The sequence below is a fragment of the Heloderma suspectum genome, chromosome 2 (genome assembly GCF_057233095.1).
Source record: "Heloderma suspectum isolate Gila_16-S chromosome 2, 16-S_ref, whole genome shotgun sequence".
Taxonomy (NCBI): domain Eukaryota; kingdom Metazoa; phylum Chordata; class Lepidosauria; order Squamata; family Helodermatidae; genus Heloderma; species Heloderma suspectum.
In genome coordinates this window covers 361,777,178-361,791,772 of record NC_139459.1, presented here as the reverse complement: position 1 = coordinate 361,791,772, position 14,595 = coordinate 361,777,178, and the positions used below count along the sequence as shown (strand labels likewise).

General features: G+C 47.6%; 1 protein-coding gene across 2 annotated transcripts; it reads left to right on the top strand.

The window, feature by feature from the left end:
- The first annotated feature begins 1,113 nt into the window (after positions 1–1,113).
- LOC146355655 (vomeronasal type-2 receptor 116-like) lies at positions 1,114–12,313 on the top strand. 2 transcript variants are annotated; one of them, XM_084832590.1, is made up of 4 exons: positions 1,114–1,474; positions 6,906–7,115; positions 8,163–8,286; positions 9,205–9,407. In XM_084832590.1, the coding sequence occupies exons 1-4, from the start codon at positions 1,325–1,327 to the stop codon at positions 9,261–9,263; spliced, it is 543 nt and encodes a 180-aa protein (XP_084688716.1). In that variant the 5' UTR covers positions 1,114–1,324; the 3' UTR covers positions 9,264–9,407. The 2 variants fall into 2 exon arrangements, with proteins under 2 accessions (XP_084688716.1, XP_084688715.1); XM_084832589.1 differs by having other exon boundaries at positions 1,296–1,474; positions 8,160–8,286; positions 9,205–12,313.
- The last annotated feature ends 2,282 nt before the right edge of the window (positions 12,314–14,595 follow it).

Below are 14,595 nucleotides of genomic sequence, written 5' to 3'. Positions count from 1 at the left end.
TGTCTTGGGACTTGGTCAGAAGAGGAGTCGGCAGGGCACGAGGGAGTCACGTTATACTCTCCATCATAGCGTGGTGGTTGAGAGAGACTTTGCGATGTGGACCCGGCTGGCCGGGGTTGAGAGGCTGTGGCCACCGTTGGGGTACTTTCTACTGGAGGTTGAGGCGGAATTGCACGATCACTATCCTGCCCCCTCAAACCTTGCGCCAAGTCTATCTCGTCTTCTCCCTCTAAGATTGGCTTTCCCTTCCCTCCCTTCTTTCTCCGAGGGTCTGCAGCCAGCATTTGTTTGCACATCTCTCCTTTGCATTGTTTCACCCAGGAAAGGTTGCTCAAAGCGCAACTCAGCCATGAGTCTATGTAGGGATACTGATCCCAGTGCCCATCATTTACAACAATAACGTGCACTTTTCTAATTGTGGCCTCATTAAAGGAGCCGATATCTGGCCAGTTGACTCCAAATGATGGCCATTCCAATTGACAGAGTGTAACCAGCTTGCCTTTCGACATCTTAGTGCCATAATTATCTTTGACTTTGCTAAAGTTCTTTAGCATGCATCCCAAGGGAGTGGCAGAGCTTTCTAAATGGGAGCTACCCGCCCCCATTGTGCCTACCTCTATTTGAAACCATACACGGAGCCTGACAAACCTCCGACACTTACACGGAGTCTAACAAACCTCAGACGTTTACACAGAGTCTGACAAACCTCAGACGCTTACACAGAGTCTGACAAACCTCAGACACTCCAAAGGCAACTCAAACAGAAAGACAGAAGGGAAATCAAGTACTTACTCTGCCCAACACCCTAGTGCCGTCTCTTCAGACCCGTTCAGCCTGGTTGACTCAATCAATGGAGTCCACGCCTTTAGCCTCCTGGGTGTCCCGACCCCCGTTCTCTGGTGCCGTGGCAGACCTCAAAGGCGGTCCGGCGTGCCCCACAGGCACCTTTGCCGGTTCTGTCGTTTGACCCCAGGGTGGTCCAAGGGACTCCTGACTGCTCACCAGTTTGTTGCACAAAATGCTAGTTTCGCCCCCTGGAGGCTAGTCCAATTTGCCCCAAAGAGGAGAGTCAACTTCAGGTTGGGTCTAACTCGATTTTATTGTTTGCAAACAGTTCGACAAAGGAGCTCACGCTCAAAAGCAGAGTCGACCCCCGGCAACCCCCGCGCTACAGTTTTATAGCTTAGCTTGCATTCCTCAGCCAGCATGTTACTTTTGATTGGTTGCCAGAGATTTGCTTAGCAACCTTATCTTAGGGTTACTGTCCACTCATTCCAGGCATGCGCAGCTCTTACAATGCTACGTGCTGCTTAAGGCACATACAATGGCTTTTAGGTTACATTTTTACTACACCTGCATTAGCCGTAATAGGATACGTAAATACTTACATAGCTTATCACGGCCATTCATGGGAAGGCGAATGGCAGACGCAGATGCAGATGCCATTCGCAGAGCACTGGACGGCCGCAAACAGGTAGGCTCCGTTCTGGGCCCATTTCGGGGGGTGGCAAGGGGAGTTGCTTCATTCCGCCACGGATTCCGGGGGGCCGAATGAACTGGAATTCAGCCTGCCTGGAATCCGTGGTGGAATTCTCCAACACCCCTAGAGATGACACAAAATTGGGAGGGATAGCAAACACCCTGGAAGACAGAAACAGAATTGAAAGTGATCTTGATAGGCTGGAGCGCTGGGCAGAAATCAACAGAATGCCATTTAATAGGGATAAATGCCAAGTTCTGCACCTAGGAAAAAGAAACCAAATGCACAGTTACAAGATGGGGGATACGTGGCTCAACCACACTACAAGCAAGAAGGATCTTGGAATGGTTGTCTATCACAAGCTGAATATGAGCCAACAATGGTCTCAATGGTCTTATAGAATCATAGAATCATAGAATAGTCGGGTCGGAAGGGGCCTACAGGACCATCGAGTCCAACCCCCTGCTCAGTGCAGGCTTACAAGTCAGAGCATCCCTGACAGATGGCTGTCCAGCCTCATCTTGAATGCCTCCAGTGTGGGAGAGCCCATCACCTCCCTAGGTAATTGGTTCCATTGTCATCTTGCTCTAACAGTCAGGACATTTTTCCTGATGTTCAGCCAGAATCTGGCTTCCTGTCACTTGAGCCCATTATTCCGTGTCCTGTATTCTGGGATGATGGAGAAGAGATGCTGGCCTTCCTCTCTGTGACAACCTTTCAAGTACTTGAAGAGCACTATCCTATCTCCCCTCAGTCTTCTCTTCTCAAGGCTAAACATGCCCAGTTCTTTCAGTCTCTCTTCATAGGGCTTTGTTTCCAGTCCCCTGATCATCTTTGTTGCCCTCCTCTGAACCCTCTCCAGTTTGTCTGCATCCTTCTTAAAATGTGGTGCCCAGAACTGGACACAGTACTCCAGATGAGGCCTAACCAGTGCTGAGTAGAGGGGAATGAGTACTTCCTGGGATTTGGAAGCTACGCTTCTATTAATGCAACCCAAGATGGCATTGGCCTTTTTTGCAGCCACATCAGATGGTTGGCTCATATTCAGCTTGTGACTGACAGCAATGCCAAGATCCTTCTCACTTGTAGTGTTCTTGAGCCACGTATCTTCTTTTTCCTAGGTGCAGAACTTGGCATTTGTCCCTATTAAATGTCATTCTGTTGTTTTCTGCCCAGTAGGGATGTACGAATCACTTACCTGTTCTGGTCGAGGCATCCGCTGGAGGGGGAAGACACTCCATCCCTCCCCCCAAGAATCCTCGACAGCCGGCTCCGCTCCGCGGGGATTTCGCTGAGCCGCCGGCCGGCTCCGCCAGCAGCCGGACATCCGGGCACTGGCTAGCAGGGACACAAATGTCAGCTGCCATAGCCGCCACCATTTGCTTCCCTGTATTCAGCCATGATAGGCTATGTAAAGACTTATGTAGCCTATCATGGCTGGGTTAAAAAAAACAACAACTGAAATTGAGGTATATTATGTCCACAGCATTCCCACAGTCCACAAGGGAGGTTACCTGATCAAAAAAAAAAAAAAAAGAGATCAGATTCATCTGGTAGGATTTGTTCTTGACAAATACATGTCGGCTTTGAGTAATCACTGCATTGTTTTCTTTCTTTCTTTTGAATCTATATTTATTTTATTTTTATAAATGAAATAAACAATACCAACAAATAATCGGAATCTTCAGTTTCCAACAATACAATATTCTGAGGGGGGGGGAGAGAGCAAAAGAAGAAGGGAAAAAAAGAAGAAGAAAAAGATTATATCTCAAAGCAAACCAAATATCCAAATATAAACCCACTTGCAGGTTATACCTATACAGCACTCTTCCAAACATTGCAGGTATTATTAAATCTTCAATCCCCTGCACCACCAATGATGAACCTTATCTTTCAGTGTAATAACTTCAGTCTTATAGCAAGGGAACGGGTTCAAACAATCCATTTCCATTGTCTGTATATTACCATTCAATTAACATGGTAATTGAACAAGTTTTGAACAACTTTCACCCAGGCTTGAATCTGCCATTTTGAGCAAGATCATTGAGCGGGTGGTGGTGTTTTAGTTGAAGGCACACTTGGAAGAAGCTGATTATCTAAACCCATCTCAATCGGGCTTCAGGCCTGGGCATGGGACAGAAACAGCCTTGGTCACTTTGGTGGATGATATGAGGAGGGCTTTGGATAGGGATGAATGCTCCTTCCTTGTTCTCCTTGACCTCTCAGCGGCTTTTGATACCATTGACCACGGTATCCTCCTGGACCGCCTGGAGGGGTTGGGCATTGGAGACACTGTATTATGGTGGTTCCAGTCCTTCCTCTCCGGCAGGTACCAGAGGGTAGCACTGGGAGAGGAGGTGTCGGACCCGTGGCCACTCACGTGTGGGTTGCCATGGGGTTCCATCCTCTCCCCGATTCTATTTAACATCTATGTGAAGCCGCTGAGGGCTATCATCAGGAGTTTTGGGGTGCGGTGTCATCAATATGCGGATGACACACAGCTCTACCTCTTGTTCAAATCTTGACCAGGGTTGGCCGTAGAATCCCTGTCCAAATGTCTGGAGATGGTGAGTGGCTGGATGGGGAGGAATAAGCTGAAGCTGAACCTTGACAAGACCGAGGTACTTTTGGTGGGAGACAAGAGAAGGTTGGGGGATGCTGACCCGGTGTTGAATGGGTATGGCTACCGTTGAAAGACCAGGTCTGCAGCCTGGGGGTAATTTCAGATTCCCAGCTGTCCATGGAGGCTCATGGGTCAGCCATGAGCTGGACAGCATTGTATCAACTCCCTCTGATATGGCAGCTGTGCCACTACCTTCCCAACCATCTGCTCCCATAGGTAGTACTTGCCCTGGTCGCCTCTCATCTGGTGCAGAACGCAGCGGCTCACTTGAGTAAAGGCAGCCGCCAACGTGATCACATCACTCCAGTGCTGAAGGAGTTGCACTGGGTACCAGTTGTTTTCTGGGCCAAATTCAAGGTGTTGGTTTTGACCTTTAAAACTCTATACAGTTCCAGCTAGGGATGTCAGAGAATTCTGCCACGGATCTCAGGGAGGCCGAATGCCAGCGCATTTGGCCCCCCGAAATCGGTGGTGGAACGATCTGCCCCCCAACTCCCCCCCGGGACGGGACTTACCTTGGGTGGATCTTCCTGGCGGCTGCGGCAGCGGCGGTTCGGCAGTTCAGCGGTGGCGGCTGTGGCAGCCGATCTTCTGACCGGCTGCCGCCGCCGCCATTTCCAGTTAAAAAAACAAAAACAAAAAAAAGTGATAGGCTACGTGATGTGATGTGATGTGACATGATAGGTCTATCACAGGGGAGTTTTTGTTTTTTGTTTTTCTTTTGAAGTTCACGGCCGGGGAGACGGGGCGCTTCTCCCCGGCCTGAATTTCGGCTGGGCGAGGCGGGAAGCCTCCCCCCCGGCCTGAATTTCGGCCAGGCGAGGAGGGAAGCCTCCCCCCCCAGCCTGAACTTTGGGGTGAGCAGCGAAGCACCTCCCCCCCACCGCCAAGCAAGCTGTGAGACCAGGTAAGTGACTTTCGTGCACCCCTAATTAAGATTGCCGGGAGAATTATCAACAACCTCCGATATGCAGACGATACCACCCTAATGGCAGAAAGTGAAGAGGATCTCAAGAGCCTCTTGTTGAGGGTGAAAGTGGAGAGTGCAAAAGCTGGTTTGAAACTCAACATTCAAAAAACAAAGATCATGGCATCTGGCCCCATTACTTCCTGGCATATAGAAGGGGAAGAAATGGAAGAAGTGACAGATTTTACTTTCTTGGGCTCCAACATCACCGCAGACGGTGACTGTAGCCATGACAGTAAAAGACGCTTGCTCCTTGGGAGGAAAGCTATGGCCAACCTAGACAGCATAGTAAGAAGCAGAGATATCACCTTGCCGACAAGGTCTGTCTAATCAAAGCTATGGTTTTCCCAGTAGTAATGTATGGCTGTGAGAGCTGGACTATAAGGAAGGCTGAGCGCCGAAGAATTGATGCTTTCGAACTGTGGTGCTGGAGAAAACTCTTACGAGTCCCCTGGACTGCAAGGAGGTCAAATCAGTCCATCCTAAAGGAAATCAACCCTGACTGCTCATTGGAAGGACAGATACTGAAGCTGAAGCTCAAATATTTTGGCCACCTAATGCGAAGAGAAAACTCTCTGGAAAAGCCCCTGATGCTGGGAAAGACTGAAGGCAAAAGGAGAAGGGGACGGCAGAGGATGAGATGGCTAGATAGCATCACCGATGCAATGAATATGAACTTGAGCACGCTCCGGGAGAGAGTGCAGGACAGGAAGGCCTGGCGTGCTGTGGTCCATGGGGTCACGAAGAGTTGGAAATGATTGTACGACTAAACAACAAGGAAGAGCAGCAGAGACTCACACTGTTTCTGTAACATTTATGTATTGACTAAGGTGGCTATTGAGGAGCAAGAAATCAAGCAAGTCCTCACCCCAAAGCCATAGTGCTAATCTAGCAAGCATTGCTGGTCCCCCCAACCAATCTGCAGAAGCAACAGCAGGCAACCCCCTCCCCTTCCAACAGGCAGCTGCAGAACCCCAGGAGTTGCTTCCTTTGAGGGTTTGAGCCTGAGGTCTCTGCCACCCATTCAAAGGCATGAGGGCGGCTCGTAGCAAGTAGACGCCAAAGGAAAAAGCCCAACCACTGGGCAAGCAGATCTGAGCAATTAGTGCCCCATGAACGCATCTTGATGCATCTTAAGTGCACACTAAACAATGGAGTACAGAAAAAAAAATAAGTCTCATAGCATGATGGCAGTTACGGTATTGTCAGGTTTCAAGCCCTTCCGACCTGTGTATAGTCAGACAAAGTCAGTCTCCAAGTAAACAGGTTTTATTGAGCAAAGTTATCATACTCTCAGCTAGTCGGGTGACAGACCTGGTCATCTTCTGACAGCCCAATGCTAAGGTCCCTGATCAAGCTGACACAACCCTAAACAGCTTATCTGAAGTTCACTCTGAGGGACGCACACCAGCAGAAGAGAACGTTGCAGTTCTGACTCTGCTCTACAGCATGAATCCGGGAAGGCTTCCACAGTCCTGCCGTCAATGAGGATCCTGCCCCAGAGACCTCCTGTGGTAGGCCAGCTTGGTGGAATGCCTGACCTCCTTGTGCTGCTCCTCCCTCTTGACTGTGGGCTTGATCCATGCATCTGTCATGCTCACATCCTCCCCCTCTGTGAGTTGCTGGGTTCTCACAGAAGGAGAAGTTATGGTGGGGCTTCGATCCCACTGATTAGCCTTGGTAGGATCTTTCCCTGTCTCTGTGAGCTCCCTGAGGCTTGGGTTCCTCTTCCACAGTCTCTGCAGGGAGACTGGGCCCAATCCTGACAGATACATTAGAAGAAAACAGAACTCACTCCCAATTACCCCATTTTCTAATTCTCTCTTCCATTTCAGATTCTTGCCTCTTTGAGGAAGGTCCAGTTTAACAACAGTGTTGGAGAGGAAGTCTCTTTTTATAATAGGAGAGAGAGATACAATATTGAGAACTGGATTTTTTCCCCAAATACATCGTTTGCTCCCAGGAAAGTTGGACAGGTGGATCCAGAAGCTCCCCCAGGCCAAGAGTTCACCATTCACTCTGATGGGATTGTGTGGGCTTTGGAGGTGAGTTCGAGGTCAATGTCACGGGAGAAGGAAAGAATATCGTAGTTCTGCCACTTGAGAAAAGAAGTCTCCTTTCTAGACGAGACCAAAGGCCTATGGAGTCCAGTGATAAAGAACAATCTTTGCATGCAAAACCCCCAGGTTCAGCCAAGGGCATCTCCAGGCAAGAGTGGAAAAAAGCCTCTCCTTCCATGCCCAGAGAGCCGCTGCCAGTCAGGGCTGACTATACAGGGTTAGTTGGATCAAGGGGAGAAGGGAGAGATAGAAGGGAGAAGGGAGAAGATCTACTTGGTAGAAGGGAGTTTCCAATGTTCCTTCTTCTGTCTTAGAATATTTTTTATATCATCTTCTATTATGATGGTTCTAAAGAACCTGAAGGTAGGGGTGGGTGGACCCTTCTACGTCCAGGGTGCGAGGGAGCTTGACGAGCTGCCCATCTGCTCATGCAACCCTGATCCACTCGGTGAGCCTCCCTGCTTCCCCGATAAGCCGCATGAGCCATGCCTCTTTTCCACGCCAAGTACTCCAGCAGTCAAGTCTTTGTGCTTCATGCACACAAGGGCTTGACTGCTGGAGTCCTTGGCATGTTGCACCCCCCCCCCAAGAACTCTAGCACTGTCCACCTCTCGAGGAGGCCAGGGCTAGAGCACTGGAGTGCTGCCGAGGCCATTCCTGCCATGCTGGTTGTCAAGAACTTCCTTGACAAATGGTGAGGGCAGGACAGGTCCCAGCTTCACCACCTCTCAGCACGATTGCCCTGTCCTCTTATCAAGGAGGACAGGATGAGAGCACTGGTGTGCCACTGAGGCCCTTCCTGCCCACACTGGTTGTCAAGGGCCTCCTTGACAGCCAGCTGAGGGACGAGTCCCAGCCACTCGCCGAGCTCTGCAGTGCTCGGTGGCCAGGTCCAGAAAAGATTCGACCTTCCTAAATTGGTGGTCCTATCCATAGTGTGAAGGGAAACGTGGCTGAGTAACTCCAAGTGCTTTTTAGTGCGATGCCTATCATATGTAAAACCTCAACTATTTCTCTCTTCCCTTTAAGAAGACACCCCTTGCCAGATGTGTAGAGCAGTGCTCTCAAGGGCACCGGAGAAGAGTTCCAGAGGGGAAGCCCGTTTGCTGCTATAGATGTGATCGTTGTCCGGAAGGGACAATTTTTAACTGGACAGGTACCACAAACTTTGAGAGCTATGTAAAAGTGCAGGATAGACTGGGGCAAGAGTCAAGTGAGGACATAGGAAAACCATAGGCAAGAAAAAGAGTGACCCATTTCCCTAGGAATATTTTCTCGATAAATCCTATTGTGATTGCCTAACTCAGTGGTTTAGTGGTTTGCAAAGTCTTCACAATTTCTTGAAGAAATCTTCTATTTAAATAATAAAATAATGACTCTCATTGCATTATTAACACTCGCAAGTACAGAATCTGTCGGGGTTTCTTAGATACTCACATTGGCCAATCTCTCCATTTGGCATTTTTTAACACCACAGCTCCATTTTCAAATGTTTTGGCATCAGAGCTGAAGCTGTTTGGGCAGATCAGTGATCAGAGCAGGTGGTTGGTCATCTCTGGAACACCTGGGGCATGTTTTCCCAATCTCAAACACGTTGCCTTTCTATCGATAGTGATTACTTCAAGGTGTTTGCCAGCCTTTGCACCAACAGATCTCCTAAGAGGACAGTCCATCAGCTGAAGAAAATTACAGATCATCATTTCTTTATTTCTTTACCATTCAGGAGGCACTGCAGGTGTAAGATAGTGGTTCACTTCATACAGTCCCCAGATTTTCCCTTCTGCTTACAGTTTTGGGAGGTTTCTTCCTTGCAGAATATTGAACATGAGTCTGGTACATGGGGACATGATATGGAGGTGAAAAAAGCCATTTCGTACCTTTTCTGACTCTTGTCATATGAAATATGATGCTCATGTTTAAAGATAAAATAATAAAAGGGAAGTTGTACCTTAGGCATAAAGAAGGCAATGGAATTGATATTTCCATCTCCTTCTTTGTGGGTTGAACTGCCCCGTATAAAGAACATGTATGTATGTCACTTTTGAGATACTTCCATTCCTTTTGCTCATTCCAGATGCAGATCGCTGTACCCCATGCCCAGAAGATCAACACCCAAACAGGAACCAAGACTAGTGCATCTCCAAGAAGATCCATTTCCTTTCCTATCAAGAGACACTGGGGTTGGTTTTAACTTCTCTTGCCCTTGCCCTGTCTCTGCTCACAACTGTAGTGCTGGCAATCTTCATTAAATCCCGTGACACACCAATAGTCAAAGCCAACAACCGAAACCTCACCTGTGTACTCCTCATCTCCCTCCTGTTCTGCTTCTTCTGCTCTTTCCTGTTCATTGGCCGACAAACCACGGTCGCCTGTCTCCTCCGACAAATTGCTTTCAACCTCACCTTCTCTGTAGCTGTTTCTTCCGTGTTGGCAAAAACTGTGATGGTGGTTCTGGCCTTCATGGCCACCAAGCCAGGAAACATGGCAAGAAAACTCTTGGGGAGCCAACTGACAAACTCCATTGTCCTGGCCTGTCCCCTCATCCAGGCTGTGATCTGTGCTGTCTGGCTGGTGACCTCTCCGCCATTCCCAAACTTGGACTTCCATGCCTTGGCTGGAGAGGTCATAGTGGAATGTAATGAAGGCTCAGTCACCATGTTTTACGCTGTCCTGGCTTACATGGGCTTCCTGGCTCTCATCAGCTTCACAGTGGCTTTCCTAGCAAGGAAATTGCCTGACAGCTTTAACGAAGCCAAGTTTATCACCTTCAGCATGCTGGTGTTTGGCAGTGTGTGGATCTCCTTTGTTCCAACCTACCTGAGCACCAAGGGGAAGACCATGGTGGCTGTGGAGGTCTTCTCCATCCTGGCCTCTGGGGCCGGTCTCCTGGGTTGCATCTTTCTCCCCAAATGCTACATTATTGTGCTGAGGCCCCATCTCAACACCAGGGATCATCTTATACGGAAAAATAATTAAAGAAACGATCACTTTCAGAACATGCCCTGCTAGTCTAGTTCCCTGTCAATTATATCTACAGTGGCGAGAAAACGTTTGTGAACCCTAACAATAATTACAGAAATTCCATAGTTTTACCATGATAGCCTTCGTCACCCAAAGCCAGTCCTCTTCTAAATATTGAATAGAAAACACCCAATTGCATGTCTTGTGAAATAAAACAATGTATAAATAAGGCATATAATGAGTACTTAAGAGTCAGGAGATGTGCAAAAGTAATTGAACCCCTGGTTGCATCAGCACAATTAAAGGGATTAATTAGAATCAGGTGTTTAAGTACCTAGACAGACCTTCAGGGGTGAGTTTGGGAGACTCTACCCTATATGAGTAACAAAAACTTTGGGAGTTTGGTATTGACCATACGGTTGTGTGTAAACATATCTCATGCCACGATCAAAAGACCTCTCTGAGGACCTCAGAAAAGCAGGTATTGTTGCTCAACAGTCCAAACAGGGTTGCAAAACCATCTGTAAGGATTTGGGGCTTCACCAATCCCCTGTCAGATCTATCGTCCAGAAATGGAGGAGGTTCAAGGCCACAGTCATGTTACCCAGGAGCATTTGTGCTACCAAACTGTCAAAGAACAAACTGGCACATCATCCAAGAAGTCAAAAACAACCCCAGAGTAACATCCCAGGATCTGCAGGCCACTCTCACCTTGGCTAATGTTCATGACTCAATGATCAGAAAAAAGACTGAACAAGAACAGTGTTCATGGGAGGATAGCCAGGAGGAAACCACTGCTCTCTCAAAAGAACATCGCTGCCCATCTGAAGTTCGCTAGAGATCACATAGAGGATCCCCAAGACTTCAGGAACAATGTTCTCTGAACAGATGAGTCAAAGGTAGAACTTTTTGGCCTCAGTGAGAAACTTTATGTTTGGCAAAAAACAAACACTGACTTTAAACAGAAGAGCTTCATCCCAACTGTCAAGCAAGGAGGTGGGAATGTGATGGTTTGGGCCTGCTTTGCTGCCTCAGGGCCTTTACAGCTTGCCATCATTGACACAAGCATGAAGTCTGCACAGTGCATCAGAAGTTTGGAGAGGAGAATGTGAGGCCATCCGTCCATGAGCTGAAGCGGAATCAAAAGTGGGTCATGCAACAAGGCGATGATCCTAAAATACAAGCAGATCTACGAAAGAATGGCTGCGGAAGAAGAAATTCCGTGTTTTAGAATGGCCTTGTCAAACTCTGGAGCAAAACCCCATCAAAATGTTGTGGCAGGACCTGAGGTGAGCTGTTCATGCATGGAAGACCTCAAATGCCACTGAGTTGAAGCACTTCTGTAAGGAGGAATGGGCCAGAATTCCTCACGATGTGAGAGACTGACCAACAGTTACAGGAAGCGGTTACTTGAAGTACGGATGTACGAAATACTTATCTGCAGGTCCAGGGGGAGGGTCCACAGGGGGGGGAGGTGATCCGTCCCTCCCCCCGGAATCCTACCTGGCTGGCTCCACTCCATGGCAGTTCTGTGGAGCCGCCGGCCGGCTCTCCAATGCCAGCAAGACGGCTGCCATTGCTGTATCGCTGGTTGAGGGGTACTGTCTCTGGATGCAAATGGCATCCAGTATGCCATTTGCGGCTGTAAAGATCTTAGATTAAGGTAAATGGAGCTGCATTTAGCTTAAACTAAGACCTTTATGGAAGCAAATGGCATACGGGACGTCATTTGCATCCACAGTCAAGCCGCCCAGCCCAGTGATACGGCAATGACGGCCGTATTGCTGGTGCTTCAGAGCCGGCCGGGGGGGGAGGATCCAGCTGGAGAGGATTCCTGCAGGAAGCAAAGGTAGGTCTTCTGAACCTCCACAGACTCTGGTGGGGCAGATTCTTTTGAATCTGGCCTCACTGGGGTCCATGGAGGATTTCTCCCCCATCCCTAACTTGAAGGCATTGCTGCTCAAGGGGTGCCACCAGGTATTGAATCTAAAGGTTCACATTCTTTTCCCACATAGATATTAACACATAGATGTTGAAGCAGTTTTGGATCAGCATCATGTTAGTGTGTCATGTGTTTAATCAGGTTGTCTGTTTTTGTTTATCTAGGACTATGTGGTTAGATTAAGATGTAATCACATTTAAGGTTGGATGTATGTCACAATCCTAAGGGGTTCACAAACGGTTTCTCACCACTGTATTTAGGAAGGCTAATAAAATCGATCAAAAATTAATGCGCTGAGTGTTTTGTTAAACAATGGTGTCCTTTAGACAATGGGGTCCTTGTCCACTTCTGAGGCATTTCTCCTTTCTCAGTCAACTTGAGGTGGACTTAAAACGGTTTTGTGTATGGCAGTGTGTTCCTCACAAACAGTCTTCAATTGCAGAATTATTTCATAATCATGTGAATGCACTGTCAGGAATTGGTGTGATATATATATAAAACCCATGGCACCTCCAATGGAGTATTGCAGTATATCCTCCACCCCAAGGGTTAGGGACTCCTGCCAGCCTCTCATGCTCTCTTCTGGGATATCACAGTTTACATGGAGTTCAATTCTACTGCAAGGAGAGCATTCCACCTTCCTCATGACACCATCGTTTCCTCTTCTTCTCTTCCAACTGGCATAATATAGGGTGGCTATTGAACGTTCTCACTGGATTGTTTTGGGGCGGCTAGGTTTCCTTTGGGGGGTGGGTGTTCTTTAGCAAATGTTCCCCAGAGCATGCTGATACCTCACTTGTGTTTCTTAGTAGCCCCATTTTGGCTCAATTTCTATCAGCACTCACCATTTGTTATTAAAGGGAATATTATGCTGAATTATGGAAAATACTGGTTATCTCCGTATGTGCATGGTGGCAATGTGAAATATGTCAATATTCTATCATGACAAAACTGGAAAAGTAGGTTTTGCTATGGCATGTAGGCCTCTTTGATCGGTTATCCTGTTCCACCATATACTCATGGCCTATTTCCTCTCCTTCTACATTTGAGCAATCAAAAATATTTTTATTTCCATCCCCTAGGGATGATTTAACCAGAACCAGATACTTCCCAGCTTCTATTGGCTTCCCCAGAGTTTAGTTTAAAAGCTGCTCTGCCACATTTTTTTTTTATGTTTAGTGCTTGAGTTTTAATAATCATAGCCCCCTAGTTCCTGCCCAAATCCTTCCGAAATGTGGCACGGTTGTACCCTCAAAACAGCTCTATGAAGTGTATCTTTTTCATAGGAATTTTGCCCAAATTCAAAGAGGGAGGGAAGGGGAAGCCAGTCTCATTTCATCCACCCCAAATGAGGACTCCACTTCCATATGAAGCCCTGCACCTCTCTTTTTGAAACGTTGTAACTTTCTTGTGCAGGTGCACCTCTATGCTGCCTGCCATTTTCAGAAGAATGGTCCACAAGTTACTGAGGGATACATGTGTCCTATTTTCGGGTGTGCTGAACATGTATGAATGAATATGGTCATTTCAGTCCAAGACAAGCAAATAAATAATAGCAAACATACAAAACCCATGCTATCAGACTACATAAACACAAGACAACATGATGAAAAACATACAATCCCAATGTCAGGGTGGACACTGAGCCCATAGAATCCCAGAGTAGTTCTGATTCTGAGGAAGAGCAGTCGCTCCTGGGAGAGGAGCGCGCTCCGCTTTCCCAGGGCCCACAGCTGACGGAGATTCCTCCCACCAGCATTCTTAGATTAGAAAGCAATCCAGGGAGTGACTGAGCACAAATAGCAGACTTGGTGGATGCGCGACACAGACGCAGAGAGCGGCGCCAGATGGAGGGCACGGAAAGGAGGCGTAGTGCCCGGTTGGCGCGCAAACAATGGCTGCCCCCAGAGGATCCAAGGGAAAAGGGGAGGGACTCTCCCTAGTCCTTAAGTTCAGGGGTCTGCCAGTAATTCCCTTTCAAATGGGGACCAACTGTTCCAACTTAGGGCATAGGTACTCTGCTACTCAGATCTAGTTGCTACCTGTAGAGGTGTTAAGTTGTAAAAGAAGAATAAAGCTTTGAAAGGAATCCCTTTGTCTGTGTCGGGTTTTGGCTACTGGATTAGACTGAGAGAGGCCACCAAGGAGCCCTTGACACCCAATATAAAAAATTATTACAATGTTAAAATAATATTATTTGGTCAACACCCTCCGGCAAGTGATAGCAGCTGCACAAAAACTGGCCACTTTTGCTGTTACATGGGGATTCTGATCAGATAAAAATTATGATAAGTAAGATAAAACAGATCTGCCAGGGATTTGTTGTAAAGTCTGGGCAATAAAAGTGCATCGAAGATCATGATACAAAGAACAATAAAACAAAACGTGTGCAACTGTCTCCACTTCCTCCGCTTCACAAGGGCATAAGCGTAGTTGATATGGGGCCCTCTTAAATCTGCCTTCCAAGAGTGCAGATGGCAAAACATTGAATCTGGCCAACGTAAAAGCCTTTCTGAATTTGGGAGTAATCAGATTTGACAAATAATTTGCAGGCAAGAGTGC

Excerpts from the sequence above, each read along its gene's own strand:
- LOC146355655 (XM_084832589.1), top strand. The coding sequence starts at position 1,325 with ATGGCTTTTAGGTTACATTTTTACTACACCTGCATTAGCCGTAATAGG. Across the intron at positions 1,475-6,905 it reads CACTGGACGGCCGCAAACAG|ATTCTTGCCTCTTTGAGGAA; the intron begins GTAGGCTCCGTT and ends CTTCCATTTCAG. Across the intron at positions 7,116-8,159 it reads GGATTGTGTGGGCTTTGGAG|AAGACACCCCTTGCCAGATG; the intron begins GTGAGTTCGAGG and ends CTTCCCTTTAAG.